Source organism: Cryptomeria japonica, chromosome 10 (assembly GCF_030272615.1).
Source record: "Cryptomeria japonica chromosome 10, Sugi_1.0, whole genome shotgun sequence".
Lineage (NCBI taxonomy): Eukaryota > Viridiplantae > Streptophyta > Pinopsida > Cupressales > Cupressaceae > Cryptomeria > Cryptomeria japonica.
In genome coordinates, this window is record NC_081414.1 from 454,489,625 (window position 1) to 454,512,482 (window position 22,858).

The following is a 22,858-nucleotide window of genomic DNA, read 5'->3' on the forward strand; positions in this document are numbered from 1 at the left end:
TCTTGGATATTATTACACCTTACTTAAGTTTACTTAGGTACATGCATTTCATAGTAGTCTGGGTATGAGACACTTGGGTGTTTGTGCCACATTGGGATAGTGTGTGTAAGAGAATTTCCACCTTTTATAGTGTGATCTTGTTGTTACACTCCACATTCAGTGGGTGATCCACCTCATGTGGAATATTATATTATTTCTCCTACCTACCCACACCTATTTCCTACCTACCCTTGTTTCTTATTGAGCCACATGTCATGTTTGTGTGCTCACATATCCATATAGCCTTGCCTATATAAGCAGGCTCATATTCATTGTATGTATCGATTAATGATTCATTTGATCAGTATTTTCATCTTGATAGAATACAATTTATTTTTCTCATATATTTTGTCTCTCTTATTTGTGCTTTCCATTGCCTCTTGATCTTGGCAAAATCTCACATGGTATCAGAGCTGGTCCATGTCTCACATGGTATTAGAGCCATTAGAGTGCCATTTGTTTGCTAATTGAGAGAAATTTGGGGTTTGCATTTTGGAGATTTCTATTGCAGGTTTTTATTGAAGCTTGATGGTTCAAATCTGAGGTTACCATTGGATTGAGGAGGTCCAAGAAAGTCAGTTTTGCCTTTTGTTTCATCAAAATCGGACTTCAGAGGCCAAATCTAGAGGCATTTGAAGTTTGACGCTGCGGCGGAAATTTTCTAGAAATTATAATTTTGCAGGCATTTTTCAAATAGCGATATCTCACTCATCCAGACTCGTTTTTTCGAGCAATTTTTTTTGTTTTGGGGGAGAATTTCGTGATCTGTATAGTGGTGCAGAAGTTCTTTGATTTTTGGATACAGGTTTTTCGAAAATCATGAAATCCCGATTTTTACAACTTTGGAGGCTTCGTTTGGGCTCATATGGACTCCTTTTCAGGTGTCGCTTTTTTTGAAAGTGCATATTTTTTCATCTACTTTCATAATCTGCCATCTGTTTGCAGTGATTTTAAGTAGAAATTTTACTTTTACTATTTGGCCATTTTTGGCATATTTGGTACTTGCATTTTACTTGGATCTTAGTTTAGATCACTAGCAATATTTGTTGAAGTTTCTTAGATCTCATTTTGAGGTTGTAAATTGAAATCACAAGTCCACTTTGCCTTGTTTTGCAAGTGGCCCATTGTATATGCACTAAGTATAAAGTGCCAAAATCACCATTTTGGGGGGATTTCTTGATTGAGTATTTTAGGGGGGTGTCTTGTGTGATTGTGCCTCTCTCTATCTTGTGTTTTTTCATTTTGGTGCTATGGGTTCTCCTAAATTTCCACTTTTAACTCCTCATAATTATGCATCGTGGAAAATTAAGGCATGGAGTAAACTAATGGAAAAATGACTCATTCATTATGTAAATGAAACTATTACAGCACCACCTGATCCTAAGGCTGATCCTAATGCTCAAATTGAATGGCTTACTAAGAATGCTATGACACTTGAAACTCTTAGAAAGTATGTATTAGATGACCTCATTTTTCACATTGATAAGTGTACAACAATTAAAGAGGCTTGGGATATTTTTAAGAAATTGTATGGTCAAGTTGATGAGATTAAGGGCTACAAGCTTGATAGTGAATTCACAACTTTGGATCCCAAGGATTTTGATACAATCCAAGATTATGTCACAAAAGCAACTGAGCTAAGAGCAAAGCTAAAGGATTGTGGAATTGACAAAAATGATGCTCAATTGGTCTATAACTTGTTGGACAAGCTTCCTTCAGAGTATGCAACCTTTGTATCTAGCTTTCACACCCATAGGTTAGCTCAAGGTTCCTCATACACTTCTCCCTCATTTGATTCATTCACAGAGATGTTGATACTTGAGCAATCTAAGTTGACCACAATGGGGATTCTCAAATCTTCAAAGTCACAAGCTTTGGTGGCTAACAAAGGGAATCAAAGTAATCAAGGAAAAGACAAGAATAAAAAACAACCTAAGTCAAAACCACAACAAGATGGAGCACAATCTTCCTCTCCACAACAAGGTGATTCACCATTCTCACCTAAGAGGAAATCATATAAGGACAATCTTTTTTGTGGATATTGCAAGAAGTCAGGACATGATGATCATCATTGTTATAAGAAGGATATTGATGAGTTGAAGAATCTTCTTGAGAAGAATAGAATCAACCTACCTTCTAGAATGTCTACATCAGCTTCTTCTTCCAAGGATAAAGGAAAGGATCACTCTTTTGGGACAGATAAAGGAAAGGGACAAGCTCTTTGTGCTACTATAAGTCATGATTCAGGGAGATGGCTTCTAGATTCAGGGGCTTCTCATCATATGGCATCTTCGCAGTCTATGTTTTCTACATTTGAGCCTTGCTACATGCCGCAGATTTTGATGGGTAATCATACATACATGGATGTGATTGGGAAAGGATCTATTTCCATTGGGGATAACTCCTTCAATGATGTGTTGTGTGTACCCCACTTGACAAATAATCTTCTTTCCATCTATCAAATCACACATGGGGCAACTAGGAAAACATTGTGGAGTTCACACCTGATTCAATTATCATTAGAGACTTGGAGAGTGGAGCTATCATTGCGACTGGGGTGGTTGATCATGCATCTCGGTTGTACTCTTTCAGATTTTGGTCCTATTGATAAGGTTGGTTCTTCCTATGTTGATGATTTTGATTTTGAGGACTTGGGATTCTCACATGTGACCCCGTTCTTGAGCCTTGCATTTCATCTCCTTCTATTGATATCACACCACCTATTGCACCTGATGATGCAGGTAGTGCAACAGTTTTGCCTTCTTATGATTCAGTGCAATAGGATATTTCATGTCTTCCAACTTCAGTTGATTGGGATGCCTACTTGACAGACATTGCAGGTTTGTTTGTGGACTCATACATTGCAGATTTGGGAGACACCATTGATGACATTCATCTTCTCTTTGATGATGATGATCCTTCTTTGATTGTTGCAAGGGATCACTCTGACCCTCTTGTGCATTCTCTACATGATCAATCTTTAGAGGTTGACATGATTGTGGATACTTTTGTACAACACTTGGAGGAGGTCTCTTTATCTTTTGAGGAGACATATGAGTCTTTGGATATTGTTCTACATTCATCTCCACTAGATCTTGGAGTGCCTTTTTCAACAGTGTGGCACAGTTTACCACCTTTGGAGGGGGTACCTTTCAGCATTGACATGGGGACACTTGAGCAGTTTACAAAGATTCCTTTCATCATGAGTATTTTTGCTTCATCTTCCCTTCATGGTTGGGGAGACTTCATGGATACACCTTTGGTTTTGTTTCTTCCTAAGGGGAGGAATGTTGTTCGACGTTCATGGAGCAGTTTCTTCATTCATCTTCGAGCTTCTATCATTGGTGCAAATTCCAGATTGAGGGGGGCCTTCCTAGTCTCTCTTCTTCTTCTCTCATATGGGGGGAACTTTTTCCTCACATGGGGTTCTGTCCTTCACATACTTCTATGAGAGTTCTTTGTATCTAGTTTTCATCTCTCTTTTGGGCAAGGGTGTTTTCCCATTGGGTTTTTCTCTCTTTCCCCGCTTTGTGAGAGATTTCCTTGCATTTGCATTTGTACATGGGTACCTAACATGGCCTCGTAGCCGGGACCCATCTTGCATTGCTTAGTTGCATTGTAGACTTAAGTGCATTTCCCTAAGTTGCACTTAAGTGGGGGTGTTGGTGTAAATAATTATTCATCTTGGATATTATTACACCTTACTTAAGTTTACTTAGGTACATGCATTTCATAGTAGTTTGGGTATGAGACACTTGGGTGTTTGTGCCACATTGGGATAGTGTGTGTAGGAGAATTTCCACCTTTTATGGTGTGATCTTGTTGTTACACTCCACATTCAGTGGGTGATCCACCTCATGTGAAATATTATATTATTTCTCCTACCTACCCACACCTATTTCCTACCTACCCTTGTTTCTTATTGAGCCACATGTCATGTTTGTGTGCTCACATATCCATATAGCCTTGCCTATATAAGCAGACTCATATTCATTGTATGCATCGATTAATGATTCAGTTGATTAGTATTTTCATTTTAATAGAATATAGTTTATTTCTCTCATATATTTTCTCTCTCTTATTTGTGCTTTCCATTGCCTCTTGATCTTGGCAAAATCTCACATGGTATCAGAGCTGGTCCATGTCTCACACTATTTAAAAGGTTTTATTTAAAGAGGGTTAGATCCAAACCCCTTAGATCAAACCCCTTTGGATATAACCCCTCTAGTCTTAAATCATACCTATAATGGAGTTTCTTCTGCACCTATCAAAATGTTGACATAAAATTATTGTTGCTATGTTTTGGGGGATCAAATGAATTCGTTTTGAAGTTATGTTTGTATGTAGCTGATATTATAAGCTTTTCAAAATGTATAATTTTGAATATATTTAATTCAACTATTATATTTATTTTTAATTTCTTGTGAATGTAGGTTTTTCATCAAACATTAAGGTCTTTCTTTCACGTGTAAACATAGAAAAATAGAGAAAAAATATAAAAAATATGTTGTCCTCATTTCAACAACAAAAGACAATTTTTTTTCAAATGCATACAATTTTTTTTATGTGAGATGACATGCACCTCTATCCAAATTATGATTATGATTAAAAAAAATAATTACAAAAAATATATGCAAAAAGAAATATTATGGCTCTCGCTCACATTGAAGAAAAAACGTCCGTTTTGAACCTGGCTCCTGCCCTTGGGTCTGGTTTGAAAATGGCAACAGTTACAACTTTTACAACGACTGCTTTGTCCCTTGTGTGCTCCTCTCGTGCTGGGGTTGTGCCTTTTTGTGCTATTGTTGGGTTGGTGCCCTCAACAACTCTTGCAACGGTGGTTGTTGTCCTGGTTTCATCTTGTTTTCTGCGCTCTGCCTCTCATGCTGAGTTTGTGCCCTCTAGTGCTGCTGCTGGGTTGGCGTTACCTAGTCCCTCAACAACTCCTAGTTTGGCGATGGGTGCTACCTGTGAGGGTGCTTTGCCCTCTAGTGTTGGGATCCCTCCTCCAAGGCTTTCTATTGCTGGTGGATAGAGCTTTTCCAGTGTTGCTACACTTGCTCCCAAGGGAAAATGTTGTCCTCTTACTTGTGCCAAGGCCTCTCATGTTGTGGTTTGTGGCCAAGATGTTGTGGAAAATGTGAATTTTTACCAACGTTGCAGTTTAATGACTAGATTTGCTGGGTTTTGGCCGTCTCTCTCGAACCTTCATTGTTGGGTGATTGATTCTTGGAAGCCTTTAGTTGAGGGTAACATTGAGCTATCCCATTGTGCTAAAGTTTTTTTTGTTGCTTCTTTTGTTTCTGTTGACCGTGATTTGGTGTTGAGCAAGCTATGTGCTTGGGTTGTTCATTCTCTCTCAGCAAACCATGGACTACCTACTTCAAACCTCTTACTGAACCACTCAGTGTGTGTCTAGTGTGGGTTCATCTTCCCAACTATCCCTTTCATTTTTGGGAGAATTCTTGTTTTGAGGTTATTGGCAACTCTATTGGCCGCTTCTTGAAGGCTGATAATACCACTTCCCCCATGGTTCTTTCTACATTCGCACACATTTTGATTGATATTAACATCTCCAAACCTCTTCCTGGGGATGTGGTTCTTATGATTGGGGATAGGCCAGGGACTTAGTTGTTGGATTACGAGGGCCTCCCCTTCCGTTGTTGTCGTTGCTTCTCTATTGGCCGCTTGGCCACACATTTTTCTCTCGTGTTGTAAAGGCACTACCACTTGGCAGAAGGATGCTCATGATGATCACCTAACTACCTTGGATTTTGGTTCTTCATCTGATGACTCCTCACATGGTGGTGATGATTCCTTAGAGGATGATGTTGTACCTCCTGCTACTGGTGTGGCCTCCTCAGGCCCCATGCATCCTATTTCGCCTCATGCTACTGGTGTGTTCCCATCTAGATCTATGGATCCTTCTTTGCCTATTGCTCCAATTCTGCTCCAGTCTTTAGTGGTGGATTTGTTGCTTGGTCAACATCGTACTCCTAGTGTTGGTAGTCCCACTAAGGGGATTCCTCTTGCTCCCCCTTGTGTTGGTGTTCCAAATGATAGTGTCACATGGATTGTTGTTATTGTTGTTTGTTGATGGAGGAAAGATCGCTCTTCCTCTTCTTCCCAAACTCTTCTTCGAGTTGTCGTTGAAACTTCTACCCACCCTTGAGGTGGGTTACTAGGTACTTTGCTAGTGTGCTATAAATGGGTTGTGTGGTCTTTGTTGTCAGAGGTTTGTTTTTGACTAGTTGTTTGTAGTCTTTTTGGCTTGCCTTTGTAAAGGGTCTAACACCCTTGTTTTGTTGCTTTATTAATAAAAACAAGAAAAATATGAAAAAAAATCCATGCATTAGATATTGATGTGACAAATCTATAATTTAAAAATTAAAAATATAATCTTTTCTACAAAAGTATGCATTATGACATAAACGCCACTTTAAAAATGTTGTTTACGATAAAAAGTTATTAAAAGCTACTTAAAAAGAATCACAATTTAGTTTTAATTTAAAAAAAAAAATTTATTAGCAATCTATACAAATCTCACAAATCACTAGTTTGCAATTTTTGAATTCTAAATGGTTTAGATTTTAGAGGTGTTTGAAAGTGAAGATTTGGTGAAAAATGCTGATTTCATTGTCCTGGTTTGGCCAAAAAGTGGGACTTATTATTGTGGGTGGACCCCCTTTCTAGATATGATTTGAATCATCTACAAACATTGTAATAGGGAGGAGGTGAATCTTGCTAAACTAACGATGAAACCATAATTATGGTACATATAATGCATTTACTTGTCTGCTTATGTGTTCTATGATCAACTAATTGGAGATAATTTGCCCCTTTTGTCGTCTATGTACTATGTTCCAATTTTTTTTGACTTAGATTGATTGTAGGTTGTGTTGGAACCCTAATTTCTGACAAAATTTAGTGCTTTGCAAATAATAAGTTAATCCCTCTAGTTTTGTCAGCACCAAGCTTTTATATTTAACCAAAAAAGGAAATTCTCCTCTAAAGTCTTATTCAGTACTTTCCAAATTGTCTACAAACATTGGCTTGAGAAGAATGGTTTATTTGATCATTATTGCTACAGGTTCATTAATGAAAGACATGAATAACAAAGCAGTTAGGATCACTTAAAAGATCCTATGATACATATTAATTACAGAGCGTGTTTGCTACATAAACATGAATGCTATATGTCGGGGTAAGTGTGCCTCCCATAAGGGTTGAGCCCAACATGTAGCTCTAGAAGGAAACCAATAAAATCCATGACTCTATTTCAGAAAGCCAAAGAAAGCGCATTATACTTCTTGTATATAATACTCAGTATCGATAAGACTCACAAAATGCTACAAGAAAAAAATAATGTTTCGGAGTAGCTAACAATACCGACAAAGGTAAAAAGAATTGTATCAAAAGGTAAAGTTATACCGATAAACCCTTTATCGATGTAACCCTTGCTTGATCACAACGAAAAGTCAGATATCGGCATAAGATAACTCTCCTGCTTAACTTAGTGAGACTATACCGAAAGTACAAGTTACATCGAAAAGAAGACTTATTGAGATAGAATACACAGGCTATATCGAAGATATAAACCTAAAAGCTTCGCGCAACATCGAAAAGACTCTCCATTTGTTTCATCGAAGCTGCTAGTTTTCGGTATAGTAAACAAGGTCTGCAAAGTATAAAATTGCTACATTGAAGTTCGTTTTTATATTGAAAAGACCAGCGGGTCCCACCGCCGGGAGAAGATAAACATCTAGAAGACTATCTGGTAACCTAAGCCGAACCTTAAGCTTTCAAAAGGGCTCTGCAAAAGTTGGAAATACTATACCGAAATATGTTCCTACAACGAAAAACCCGGTGGGACCACGAAGGGAAGCCAAAAAGGTTTATCAACGTAACTTGTTGTGATTGTTACCAAAATTATCCCATTTCAATATAGTCATATGAGTTGGGAAAGAGCATAAACCATTACACCGAAAGTCTTTCTTACACCGAAATGTAGTTTTATCGAGGAAGTTGAAATTCATTATATCGATAAGAATTTACACTTCGGTATAGTGGCAGAAAATGGAAAAGAGATTAAAGGTTATATCGAACCAGGAAGCTACATCGAAAAACCTAGGTGGTGGCAAAGTGGGGTAAATTTTTCCGACATTAATGTGCACCAACTAATGTCAACATCACACGAATTTGAATTTAAAGCTCCCATGACCGTTTTGTAACTATATCTTAGGAAACGTTTCATAAGATTTTAAGAAGCGAATTGCGTAAAATCAGATCACCAAGACATTCAGGCAGCATACGCGAGAGTAATCAGAGCAAAGTAAGTAAGCAATGGGTCAGAGTCTACTCCCAAAATTACAAGTAAGTACTCATTCTAGAATAGAGATTTCCTTTGATTTCTTCATTGATTTTGCAAAATGGAAGGTACCTTGAAAAAACCTAGGGTTAAGAAACAAAAGAAGGAATCCACAGAAGTAGAAAATCCTCAAGAGCCCAAGCCCAAAAAACAAAAAAAGGAAGGGAGACACCTTAACCAGGATTTGATGGATCAATTCCCCATGCCCAAAATCTAAGAGATCTTTCCAAGTGAAATCAGATATCCTAGGGGACAAATATGAAGACCTAGGGGACATCTGGATGCCTATGAGAGGATTTGATCTCATGCTCTACCATTGCAAGAAAAGGAACATGCATGAACCTATTTGCAACCCATGGGAGTATAATATCGACAAATTAGTGGTACCAAATGTATTTGTGAATGTTGATTTAATGATTGCGCTAGCAAAAAACTATGATCCAAACACAAAGGTTTTCTGTGATGCTACCGAACAACCATTGATGCCCATTACAAGGGATTATATGTCCCAAGTGTTTGATTTGGATATAACTTTGGATCAGCCAATTGACCCTACAATTTTGGCCAATGAATACAACGAACTCGCCAGCCCATAGACATAAAGATGGGAACAAAATCAGAATTTTTGAACAAGATGAAAACCCCCCTTTTGAGTTAGATCAATTTGCGGAGTACTTCAAATATACATATTATGCCATATGCCAGATCACGGGGTATGAAGCTGGTGTCTTAATGGATGTGGTACCAATGGTATTGGCCGCCGATGTGCAAACACATGATGCTAGACCATTTGATTATGTATCCTTAATAGTTGGTCAAATAAACCATGGTTTAGAAAAGATGAAAAACAATTCTAAAGAAATACACTTCAGACATTACTTTGTGCTTATGCACATGTTGCTGTACGTAGGGCAAGAAAGGTGCTTGTGGCCAGATAGTGTCAGAGTAATAGAATATGACAGGCATGGCTTGAGGAGACCAATTCAAATGTGGACAGCCATGTGGGATTAGAGATGCCCATGGTCGCGATACTTATGCTTTGAGGAATGTTTTGTTAAACCCCTGTTTTACCTCCTTGGACATTCATGCAATCGTACTGTCACTTGAAATCAAAATGTTTTTGAGACCTAAGGAGTTTGATGAGAGCCAAACAGTCAACCACAATTGGGGGGATTGGTATGCGCTCAAGGATTGTACCAAGATCAGGGTATATGGCTTCGAGGGTTCTCCTTTTCTACTACCCAAAAATGTACCAAACTAAATTGCTTATTTGGAAATTATAAGACAACTGGCTGAATCGAATCATGCATACTTAGGAATTCATGGGAAACAGTCCTTTATACCAGGATATCTATGTTTTGGAGAATTGACTTTATTTTCTACTAAAGGATATGAAGCAGTCAAAGACCAATTGGCTTATTATGGCATGACACAAAGTGATCCAAGGGTAAATTTTGACTTTGAAGAGTTTATTAGTGTTGCTAAAATATCACAAAAGTTGCGCCCTTATGGGCATGTGCCACTTGAAATTGATGACTTGATTAGAAATTTAGATGAAGGACAAGCTATGGACAAATTAGAAGCCTATGAAAAAGTGTGCAAGGTAGAGGAATGGAAGAAGAATCATAACTTGTTGCTGCCTAATGCTTATGATAGTATCAAAGACCCAATTACTTGTGCTAATGAAAAGATTGCTCATCTGGATGATATCTTGGAAGGAGTTCCTCCGAGTGCACTGGAAAGAGATGCAAAAGGACATTTAGGGAGGGGTGCACAAGCAATAATTCCTATTATGCATACATCACCGCAACTCTCTCCCTCAATACAAAGTGATGCAGGAGATGTCAGAGAACAAACTCCCCCTCATGTTCTTCAAGAGGGGGGAATGGTGGAAATAGAAGATATTGATGACAGAGATGACATCAGATTGCCTGCAGAAGAGAAGTTCAAGCCAGATGATGAGTTTATCCATTCACCAGAGTTCAAAACTTTCTTGTACAAATATAGAGGCAGGTTGCTGAGGCAACATATTGGTGAGATTACTCCTGAAAATGAGCATGAACTCCTTGCAAAGCTACAACAGGATGTGGATGATGAAGTTGCCACCCTTACCTTACGAAATGCAGGTGTTCTCATTGTCCCAGGATGAGACATGAGCTCGACTATATTATTTGATAGTTTTGTTAAGTGCACTAATGATGAAAAGCAACTTCTTCCTCAGGATGTGGATCGGGTCTATTCAGGATCAGGTTTCCACCCTGATCAGAAATCACTTCTGCAATGGGCATTGTACCCACGAAATAAGATGCCAGTCCTTGTGAAAACTGATAAGATGTTTGGACACCCGATGGTGCAGAGAGTAGTAGAAACAAATACTTTAGAGACAACAGACCTGAATGTCAATGTTGCTCAGTTCAACAAAGCCCAGATGAAACATGTTGTAAAGGAGAGAGATATATACAAGGCTAAATTTGAGAGGGCAGAGGAACTCTGATTGTAATTAGAAGAAAAGATGAAATCAATTCCATATGAACGTGAGCAGCAAATTGCCATAGCCCCGCAGGATACTAACTATTGGAAATACAAGGCCGAGAAGTTTGAGAGAAAAGTAAAGAAACTAGAAGAGCAGGGGAGGAAAACCGTGTATGATATGATGGTTGAACTACTCACACATAGGCATAAAGAAATGATGATCCACGCAGATGAGTATTGGAAGACCTATGCAGGAACATATAGGGCTTTCCAGGAACATATTAGGCTGACTGAGTGTTTGAATGAAAAGGTTGAGAAGATGAAAGATCATGATACTTCTAAGATGCCAAAAGAAGCAAAAAGGCTATTAAAGAAACACAGAGAGTATCATGAGGAATTAGAGGAGGACATGGCTGAAGTATCATGAGGAATTAGAGGAGGACATGGCTGAACTGGACAAGGCAAGTGCAGAGAAGATACCCTTGGTCTTAAGTGGAGAAGATGGAGCAATTGTGCCACAAGAACTATGGAAGGAGGAACTGATCAACGAATTGCCTAAAGCCTTGGATATGATTAATGATGAAGATCAAATTCTCAACAACATGAAAGCTATAACAAACAAGTTTTATTGGAAGGAGTTCGCTATGAAGCACTTTGTTGCAAATACCCAAACATACAAGGATCAAGAATATATTGATCATTTGGGCGCAGCTAATCTCTTTTTAGTTAGGGATTAATTTGAAAGTTAGTTAATTCAGTTTATGTATCTTTTCTCCAAAAGACATGATGTTTCAAGGATATGTCCTTATAAAAGGAAGACCATTTCAATGTAAAAAGGGAGGATTATCATTTTTCAATTTTCTGTTACAAAAACACTAAACATTTTCACCACTCTTTTTATGCAATTCTAATACAAGTAATACAAAATCAGTTATGTTTTTGCTTATATGCTATATTCAGATTATTGTGGGTTACCTTTTGAATCTCTTGCTATTTTGATACTAAGAAGATCGAAGGCTGCATTAAAAGTTCTATCTGTATACTGTTACTATCTTGTTATTTTCATTTCGTGAACTAGAAGGTATACATTCTTGGATAAGTTATTGTGTGAGCTTGATTGAATTCGCCATATAATAACTGTCATAATAAGATTAATAGGTGTAGGAAGATCAGCAATAGATAGTTATGTAAAACTGTCTAGTAAGGAGACAGAAAGAAAGGAAGCTCCATAAGACTCTGTACCAAATCAAGAGAAAGACACTGGTCTGTGTTGCATGTCCAGCATTGCATTTTACAAAATTAAACAAGAAGAACATAGTTCTATTTTACTTTCACAAAGTATGAAGTAAGATCTCATAAGATCTCATTTTAGTTTCAGTTTTGCAAAATAGGAGTAGAGGATATTAGGGTAAAGTCATTCTCATTTTCATGCCATTTGAGATTGACCCTAGATAGGAATACTATAATATAATCTGCGTAAGTATTACTAGCTAATTGTAGTGTATATAAAGAAAAGTTGGTGATAAGGTACACCCGCCTTGGTTTGGCAGAGCCAGAAGTGAAGGGAAGTTAGATCAAATTGATCGTTCCACTAGTTGGTTAAAATCAATTGCTGATCCTGATCATAGAGAGTGGCATACTCCTAGAGATCATCAAACCAATGATTTTGAGCTCCAATAGGTTGTATGATTTGGTGTGGATTGCAATTGTGCATAAATAATATCTCCTTTCTTGTAAACATCTTTCACTCATGGATTAATAGGAACACCTTTAAGCTTTTATTACTTAACACATTGTTCTAGGGAGAGTCATTGAACTTGATGTTTTCTTTTGTTTGTTGCTTGCCCATTATCTCGTGATTATGTAGATTTGGTATTTTTTGCAAGAATGACTATGTTCTTGTAACGTATCTATTTATATTGTATACTAAATTGTAAAACATTGTTTAATTATCCTCAAATACACTAGACATTAGAACACGTATAGAAGGTTGAACTTTGAAGGGAAAATTGGTAATCAATTATTTTTGGCACATCACCTCGTTTTACATTTGATTTTCTTGAACCGTTCATATCTCTTTCAAAACCCTAAATTCTTTTAATTGTCTTCGATTTGGTAACTATTAGTGTTAAAGGACATTAGCACTAGATTAGGCACAACAAAGGAACCAACATTTTACAAAGATATTGAGCTAAACACAAGTATCCTTTCAAAGTTTTTAATTGTTGGGGGTTTTCAAAACCAACAAAATGGGTGCAAATTTTTACTAGATCTAGCAAATGTTGTCAAAGACAAAATATAAGGCTACAAGGGTATTCCATGCCTCTCATACTTGTTTACAGGTTGAGTGGGATTGTACTATCTTCATATGAGAAAGGCCTACTTCTTCACTGTGTAGGATTTGCTCTTTGCTACCTTAGCTCGAACAAGCTCACGTTGATAGTAAGGCTTACCTTATAAGTGCATCTTCTTGGAAATTTAATAAATACCAGATTTCGTTGTGGGGAAGAGTTTACTCATACAAATAAATTTAGGAGAGTAATTAACATTTTCAAGTAGAGTTTAAGCTTGTGGTGACTTGTATTCAACTCTTTATAAATGTACATTAAGATGACATAACTAATAAGCAATTGAAAGTTGCACACCCTATTTTTTGGCATGCTGAAATATTGTGCAACAAGGTACATGGATAGGACAAGCCATACATACTCTATTGCTGGTTGACTCAAAAATAGTGTATAGCTCTTGGTGGTTGTTGTATACTATCCCAATAACTTGGAAGATAAATGTTATTTTTTTGTTTGCCTCTTTTGAATGCAAATACTGCTAGTTACAACATATTGATAATGGTTTGTAGGTTATACAAGACATTAACAAGTGACTTGTTTTCTTCTTTTGTTGGATAAGAAACTAATAATACTATAGACATTTATCCATGTTCATTATTATTTAAATTTTGAGTAAAAGTATACATACCTATAATTTTAGACAATTGAGGGTGAGAAATGAATATCTTAGGTGTTTCCATAAAATTTTATATGTAGATTGATTTCTTGCTCTCTTTTTTGTAGGAGGGGTATGTTGCAAGTCGATCACATATTGCAGCAAATGTAATCAAGACCAATTGCCCAATTAGAGATTGCATTAAAATAGCTAACATTCACTAATTCTTGTAATTACACTATAAGAATCTTGTCATAAGAAAAACATGATAATTCCTATGGTTTGATAATGATATGCAATTTTTTTATCATATACCTTTCTTGAGTTATTGTGATATCCTCAATTATTAACCTCTACGATTTATTATTCCTTGATTTGCCTCATTATAATTTGGATGTAGATATTTTATTTGTTACATGGCTACTATGTTATGGACAATCTATAGATTCATTATTTATTTCTATGCTTGTATTTAGTTTGTGTTTGAGGTGTGATAAAATATTTAATTGAATTATTTATTAAATTAAATTATTTTGCAATTTTATTGGGAGTAGTTTTTTTTTTATTGTTTTTAAATTTGTTTCTTTTCGATTCAAAGGTAAAACATATTTTAAATAGGCCCTAGAATCATTTATATCAGCCCAAAAACAAAATAAAAATAACAAAACAACAACAAAATATTTGCAGCCTACAAGCCTAAACACCAACAACGAAAATATACTAAGAACTAGAATGCAAGAAAAAATAGGAAACCACATAGGCCCAACTACATTTTTTTCATGATATTGTTGACCTCTAGCTGTAGTTTGTAGAACTCCTTGTGCAGGTTGGAAAAATCTTGAAGGTCTTTCTTTTCTTCTCCATAGAATTTCATTTTGCTACTTCTAGTAATAGGTCCCTCCATGGTCATCTTACCAGCACTATTGTTTTTCTTATCCACATAACGGACATCATGACCTATCTAAATCTTGCAATTTTGCAGTAAAATTTGAATACTGGTGGTATTTTTTGGATATAACTAATTTGAATGACCTTGTTGAGTCTCTCTTTAATCATATTTAATTCCTTTTCTAGATTGACTAGCCTATGGATATAGTTCTCTTTCCAAGTATCTATAAAAACAAACATGTTGTCACTATTCTCCATCTCAACCACTCTAGATCAAGTTTCCTCATATTAGGAATCATTTCCCAATTCTTCAAGATTCTTTTTTCCCGCTCCTTGATTTTATAGGTTTGTTATGCAATCTTCATTTTCTCGAAAGCCATTAACAAATTTAACCTAATAATTATTATATAAAACCACTTTAGTAGCATATGTTACGTATCCATCGGTTCCTCAACAATCTTGAGAACCTTTGAAAGTTCCTCCTTGGATGAGGTATTGACATTTAGAAAGGGGCAATCACCAGTGATATTAAGAGATGGGTTCAAGATGCAAAGGAAGGAAACTCCAACAAAAGGCTTTGGGATAGACGTCACTTTTCCTTTCAATTGAGTCCTTGAAACATCAAATTGAATATCCCCTAACCTTCCATCATAGTTTTTCAACAATCTTTAGAATCCATATAACATTTTTTCCATTCTTTGTAATATGAACCAATCTCTTCTTTTTGGTGTTTGGCTTCATAACCCATCTCTTACCCAAATTGGGACCCATAAAATCCTTAGAAGCCCAAGTCTTATATAGTGGATGAAATTATCGACCACTCTCATGAGGGGGAACCTTTAGAGTTGGAACCATACTATTTTCTTTCTCTTCACCAAAAGTATTTTGTGAGAGTTGCAAATTATAAGAAGTATTAGAATAATTCACCATCCTACTAACCTTTACCTCCGTAGCCTTACCCCTAGCCACAAGGTTTTTGGGATTGCATTCTTGGGCTTTCATATAATTCAACAAAAAGAATATAGGCCCTTGGTGTAAGGGAGTGGAGTCAAGGACTCGTTTATAGTTCTTGATTGAGGTTTCCAAGGATGAGTGGAGATAAAAGAAAATGACACCTTAATTTTATGTCTAAAATGATTTAGGAACACAAAATGGAAACCACACATAGATTTAAATATCTTATAGAGTCACACATGCCATTAAACAATATACCACCTCTTGCTAAATCAACCTGAGAGAGTCTCTTGCATGCCCAAAATGTAACCTAGCTAGGTTTTTACCATGTTCTAGGAGGGACTTCAAAGTATTCTCGTGTTATCTCCTATATTTGTAAATCTTTGCCTCCTCATTGGAAAGATTAGTCACCTGCACAAGAAGCTCTTAAGTAATGATGCATTTGACACGTTACATAGACACATTCTTATCCTTCCAACCTTTCATAAAGGTTTTGACAACTATCATATTGAGTCTTCGAAGCATTTTTAAATTGGTTGTAAACCCTCCATTCTTTAGGATCCTCCAATAAATCTTGTTCTTATGAATGTTTTTAGATTAGCACAATCATTTTTTTGTCTGCCCGCAAGGAAAAAATGAAGGTGGCTCTAGAAGATGAAAACTTGATTAAGTACATAACACAATTGTAGGTGATGTTAATAGCCATCACATTTTCTATCACAATTTCTCTCTTTAGGGTCAAATACATTGCCTTTTTGTTCTTTTTAATAATATTTGTATCTTGTGTGGGAATCACGACACTACCATTCCACTTGTCCTTTAATACTAGTTTACAAGAAATTAAACAAATTTCTTTGCCACTGTGAACACATTGAAATGGATTTCTGCAAAATTATTACTTGGAATTATGAAATTAATAATCTCTTATTACGAGATTATTAACTATAAACAACTAATATTTTTCAGGACGTGAGTTTGTTGTTGGCATATGCACACTCCAATGAGACATTGTAGGTGATTGAAGGTTTTGTCATTGATGACAACCTTACAATCCTATGACACCAACAAGTCATTCCATCGGCACTAGCAAGATCAGACTCTACACCGGCACTCACATCATCGACACCGGCAGTGAAAGAAAGCATACCGACACAAAGGCTGACAGGATTTTTTGTTGTAATATATTTTGTTTATTATTTGTAAAATCATTGTAAGCCGACTTGACATAGTTGTAAAATGACTCTTATATAAGAGAGATCATTATAGAACATTTGTAAGTAAGGAAGAGGAATATATTAGGCGAAATAAGGCAGACCTATTATGTGAATTATAGGTTAAGGTTTATGTAAGAAATAGAGCAGAAACCGGTACTGGATCTGACATTATAGATGCTATCTTGAAGCAGTACAAGACACTGAATTTGTATAATCCAGTTTTGTAAGTCAGTGAGACTTCCTATTTTGTATTTGAGCAGTGAGCTCTAGGCAGTTGGCCTTCCTGCACGTGCAGGCCCCTCTTGTAGCAGTAATATTCTCTTATTGGCCAGTAAGTGAATATTGTGGGTCACAAATCCCACCGAGGTTTTTCCCACATCGGGTTTCCTCGTTAAATCCTTGTGTTATGGTGTGTTTTTCATGTGGTTGTTTTTATCTTTGTTTATTGCATTACTTTCTGCTTACCGGTACACAGTATTAATATGCTCTACATGTTTTAAGTTAAGAAATTCAATTCACCGGTTAGATCCTGATTCACCCCCCCTCTCAGTATCTGTGGGAATCCTAACAATTGGTATCAGAGCTTGGTCCTCTATTTTTAGAAGCCTAACAGCTTGAGGAAGATCTTGACACTGGTAGAGATGAAAAATTTGATGAAGCAACTTGAAGGAGCTCTCTCAGACTATGATGCAGAGAAATTGAAAAATATCAAACTTGAAGATGATCTAAAGGCTGCTCAGGATATCATTCAGGCATTTCAAGAAAATCTTACTATTTTAAGAAACAAGAGAAGAGAATTATGTGAAAAGATGCAAAATGAGAATGATGAAAAGGAGTCACTTAATGATATGATAAACAAGCTGAAACAAGAGAACATGACAATGAAGAATGAGATGCAGGATATGACTATGAGATTTTGTAAAGAAATTGAAGATAGAAAGAAGAATGAAGAAGATTTGACCAGAAGACTAAGTGATGCTGCAAATGAGAACACAAGACTTAGCTATGAAAATGATTTGTTGAAGACAGATCTGATGCACACTCAGAATGACTACAATGTGTTGGTGTTGGAAATAAGCCACACCCGGACCGACGATGGATTGGTCCAAGAGGGGCCAGTAGCTCAGTGGTAGAGCACTCCAACAGCGTATGGAATTTCCTAGGTTCGAGTCCTAGCTGGTCCATGTCTCAACATGGTATTAGAGCTAGGTCTAGGCTAGGAGCCCCAAGCACACGAGAGGTGTGGCTTAAGGGGGGGGTGTTGGTGTTGGAAATAAGCCACACCCGGACTGACGATGGACTGGTCCAAGAGGGGCCAATAGCTCAGTGGTAGAGCACTCCAGCAACGTATGGAATTTCCTAGGTTCGAGTCCTAGTTGGTCCATGTCTCAACACAATGAACTGATGAGACAGAAAGAAGTCTTAGAAAGAGAACTAGATACTGCAAATCAACATAAAGAAAAATTCAAGAAAAGTTCAGAGGAACTTGGTAACTTGCTGAAGAATCAAAAACCTAAAGGTGACACTTCTGGAATTGGTTTTGAAGTTGGTGAAAGCTTTGGTACTGCAAACACACATGATCATAGCAAACCGATAAGACAACCTATTGCTTATTGGAAAATGCTTTAACTGTAATAAGTATGGTCATAGAGCAAATGAATGTAGATCTAGAAATTATCAGAACACCAATGCACCCACTGGTGAATGTTCAAAATGCAACAAAGTTGGTCATAACTCTGAGAATTGCAGAATGAATGTAAGATGTTATGTTTGTGGAAGATTTGGACACTTATCTAATCAATGTAGAACACACACTGACATAGGTTATGGGAAAGCTATTCAGAAGAATAATGTGACTTGTTATGCATGTAACAAGATTTGGCATATTGCTAAATTTTGTAGAAGTAAAGGGTCACCGACAGACAACAAAAGTTCTAGTTTGAAAAGAAAAGAAAAAGTTGAAGAAGTTAAGCAAGAATTCTCAAAACAATGGATTAGAAAGTCAGACCTAAATATTGTTGGGAACACTCCTCCACCGGTAGAACCAATCAACACTCCACCGACATGATAGAGTAGTGCTTCACCGGTAGGACAAAGTAATACTCCACTAGCAGAAGTCTTTTCATCAAATTGAAGAAAATTTTCTTGAGGGTTTGGCAATCTAATGAGACATATGCTATAATTCCCTCGATTAATGGTGAGAAGTTGGAAATTACTTCTATACCGGCAGACAATGTTAAGTGACTACTTAACCGACAAGCATTAAATGTGGTAGTTGGCTGATTGACATTATAAATTTGTGGTTCTGGCTCCATTTCACTTCACCGAGCATTCAAACATTCGAAGAGTGCGAAATCTCCAGAGCTAAGGCATTTCGAGAAAAGAGGCAAAGCACTTCAGCAATCAATCCATCCAAAGGCAGGAAAAGGTATTTATCATCATGGCATCCTCTTCTGCACCTGAATTCATAGCAAACCCTACAGTAGTCGAGGTTATAAAACGCCCTAGGCCCGTATTTCAGCTAGTTCCCGAGATAGCTAAGAAAGATGACAATGTAGGTGCTTTTTCCCAAATTCCAAAAGGAGTTGTTTTTGCAGAAGATCCCAGAATATACATTCATTGCAACATATACATTCATTGCAACATAGAGGAATTAGGAGATGAAGAAATTAAAAACATGTATAAGACTGTTATATGTGACAATTCCGGAAATGTAAAACCTGAACATAAAGTTGTTGAAACCCTAGGATTCACTGAAATCCTCTGCATTCCTAAATTTCCCAAGGAAGTGATTAGGATAGTTTTAAGTAGGGTACATGGTTCATTCTTTTCACAAAATTACAAAGGAAGCTGTGAAAGCAGTAACAGGGTTACCTTCCACCGATAACAGACCCGACAAGACTAAGAAGGTCTCCAATGACCTAGTAACGAACTTAACTGGTGCAACATCAGACAGAAGGTCTGTAAGGGTTAATGATGTGACCGATATAAATGTTAGATTTGTTAGCATGATTTTAGGATACAAAACAACTTATGCAAACAGACTTAACTCAGTTTCCAGTTTATGCATTGAGTGCTTATGACATGGTTAAAGACAATGTAAAAATTGATGTATGTGAATGGTTAAAAGATGAGTTGATTGATAACTTAGGCAAAATTAAGAAGGATAAGAAAAGAACTTTCAGATTTGGTAATTTACTTGTATGCTTAATGCTACATATAACCAAACAGGTGCCCGATATAGGCAACAAGAATCTTGGATTTGACATACCGGTAGGAAAATAATTATCAGACTTATTCAACAACATGGGTGAAAACAAGGAAAAGAATATCAATGAGTATTTTCAAGCACTAAAGATTAGGATGAACAAAAGAATCAGACTATCATAGGAAATTGTTAACAAATACAAGGATGATATATGTTTTGTAATAAAAAAGGATGAGATCTTGATGGAAGCAGTCATCCCAAGAACAATTTGGGTAACAGAGATGGGTTATGAGACCGATGATCATATCATTGAAACTTATGCTAAAGCACTTCTGGAAGCACCCAGGGAACCAAAGGAAGAAGTATTTGGTAGTGCTGAGACCATAGAAAGTCAAATTCAATCTAAGAAGAGAGTGAAAAAGGTTGAAGCAGTTGTGAGAAGAGGTTCTAGACAGGCTAAGGCTATTAAAGAAGATATACTGAAACAAACGGGTATCACTGAGGATGAGTTAGGAACTCTACAGCCTGAGACTCACCTATCACTGGTAGTTACTTCTTCAGAGAATGACATGCCTGCAACTTTCAAAAGAGTTGTAAGGAAAAGGGATCCTTCACCGGCATCCACACCCTCGCCTAAAAGGACTAGACAAAAACAACAGGCAGTGAGGTCTCCGGTTAGAAAGACAACACTAAAGAAAAAGTTGACACCAAAGAAGAAGAAGACTAAACAAAACATGGCCCCTCTTGACAAATTGCTAAATGAAATCACAGAGGAAGGGAAACTCAAGAACATAGGAAAGGTCTATGATACACTGTCAGCAAATGAAAAAGAACAAGTTGAAAACAGTGTTATTTTACACCTGGATATCTATAAGAAGTTTCCGATGGAAGTTGTAGATGAACTACCAGATGAATTGTTCAAAAGACTAGAAGCAAGAAGACAAGCTGTTGTAGAGCTTGATAAGAAAATCAAAATTGAAAAATTACTTGCTGTTTACCCAGTAAACTCACCTAAGGAGATAGATGATTTGATTGCAAAGGCCAACCGGTCAGTATTCTCTACTGCACAACGACATATTGCACTAATGGTTGGAAGAGTAAAAGAGGTAACAGAAGAAACAAAAAATGCATGGGATATATTCCTTGTGGAAAAAGAAAAGAAAGAAGAGTACAGGAACCCCAAGCCTATCAAAGTCTATCAGAAGGACAAAGATAAGGGGAAAGGAAAGGTTGGTGGACCTCCTAGTATCAAAGTAAAAGATAACTTATCCCCACCGCCTCTGGTCACTACACCGGTAACAACAACAGAAGACCAACCGACAGATGACAGTATGGATGTATCACAAAAGGATACTAATCCTAATCCTGAGGTACTATACACAGTGAATGTTGATACTCAAAAGATCAACATTGTGATAGATAAAGACACAACTGGTAAAACTGACATGACTAGTGAGCCACCGGTAGCTGACAACACTATTAACACTGAAGATAAACCGGCAGATGATAGCATAGCGAAACAAACAAAGACACAAACAGAGAGTCAAGCAGAGCAACAGGCTCCGGAACAGAAACAGGTTCATGTGGAAATAGTGCCACCGACAACCAGAGAGAAACATAAACCCTTGCTTAAGGAAATGGAAACACAGACTGACCTACCAGAGGTCACTACAAGCATGGTTACTTCCTCCACCGATGGAATTCAGAATGTTGGTTCCTACTCAACAGGTTACAAATCAACCAATGTAACTGAAGTTCTTTTAGATTCTTTGAAGAAAATAACTGATTGTAGTTCACAAGCTTATAAAGCTATAGATGACACAATCCCAATTTTGAGGATGATAGCTCCAAAATGCAACATAGACAATAAGGATTCTTTGAATCAACTTGACACTTTGTCGAAGTACATTATTGACAACACAATGACCGTTGAACAAATAAAGGAATAGGCATTCAAAGACAGGTTGGAAATTGAAAAACAGAAATTCTTTGAAGATCAAATAAAGAAGTGTACTAGGGAGTTTGACACACTTCTACTCGAACTCTGTAACATATTGAAGGAATTTAAAACTCTGTACAAAGATACTTGCAAGACAAACTTTTTGACAGTAGACATAGATAAGAAAATGAGCAAGGCACAGGATGAAATAAATAAACTTGTTGACAATTTTGTTAATTCACTTGATACATTATCAGTTTTTGAGCAAAAGGTAACTAGTTTTGAGGCAGAGCTACTTAAGTTAGAAAGAGAAAAGGAGAGAATAGTAAATAAGGCAAAGAATTTGAGACTAAGACTGAGTCCAAGATTGGACTATCTAGCATCATTACGGAAGGAAATATCTGAGGCATTAGTACAAGGACAGAAAACACCGGCAGAGCATATGCAGCAACTCACCGGTACAGTTCAAAGAATAGAGACAACAATAAAGGACAACAAGAAGTTTATGGAAAGTATAAACCTGATTTTGGGAGATCTTTTTCAAATTGTAACCACCCAGCTACAAGGTTGAGACAGAAGACTACAACTCTATTGACACCTTGACAACCTTTGTCATTGATGCCAAAGGGGGAGTAGTAGTATGAGAAAATAATCAGCAAAAGACTTATCTGCTCAGGGGGAGCTCACATATTTTTGGAAATATTTTGGTACACAATTTTTGGATTACAAGTTTTGGAATGTTCTCATGAGTGTTGCCATCAATGCCAAAGGGGGAGATTGTTGACATATGCACACTCCAATGAGACATTGTATGTGATTGAAGGTTTTGTCAT

The 22,858-nt window shown here is 36.9% G+C and overlaps 1 protein-coding gene across 2 annotated transcripts in view; it reads left to right on the plus strand.

Moving 5' to 3' along the window:
• LOC131067523 (tRNA (guanine(26)-N(2))-dimethyltransferase) overlaps positions 1 to 14,248 on the plus strand; it is a 79,055-nt gene extending 64,807 nt beyond the window's left edge. For both annotated transcript variants that reach the window (XM_058002557.2, XM_058002556.2), the window contains one exon: positions 13,951 to 14,248. In XM_058002557.2, coding sequence (XP_057858540.2) covers positions 13,951 to 14,046 — 96 coding nt within the window. In that variant the 3' untranslated portion in view covers positions 14,047 to 14,248. The remainder of the gene's footprint in view (positions 1 to 13,950) is intronic.
• The last annotated feature ends 8,610 nt before the right edge of the window (positions 14,249 to 22,858 follow it).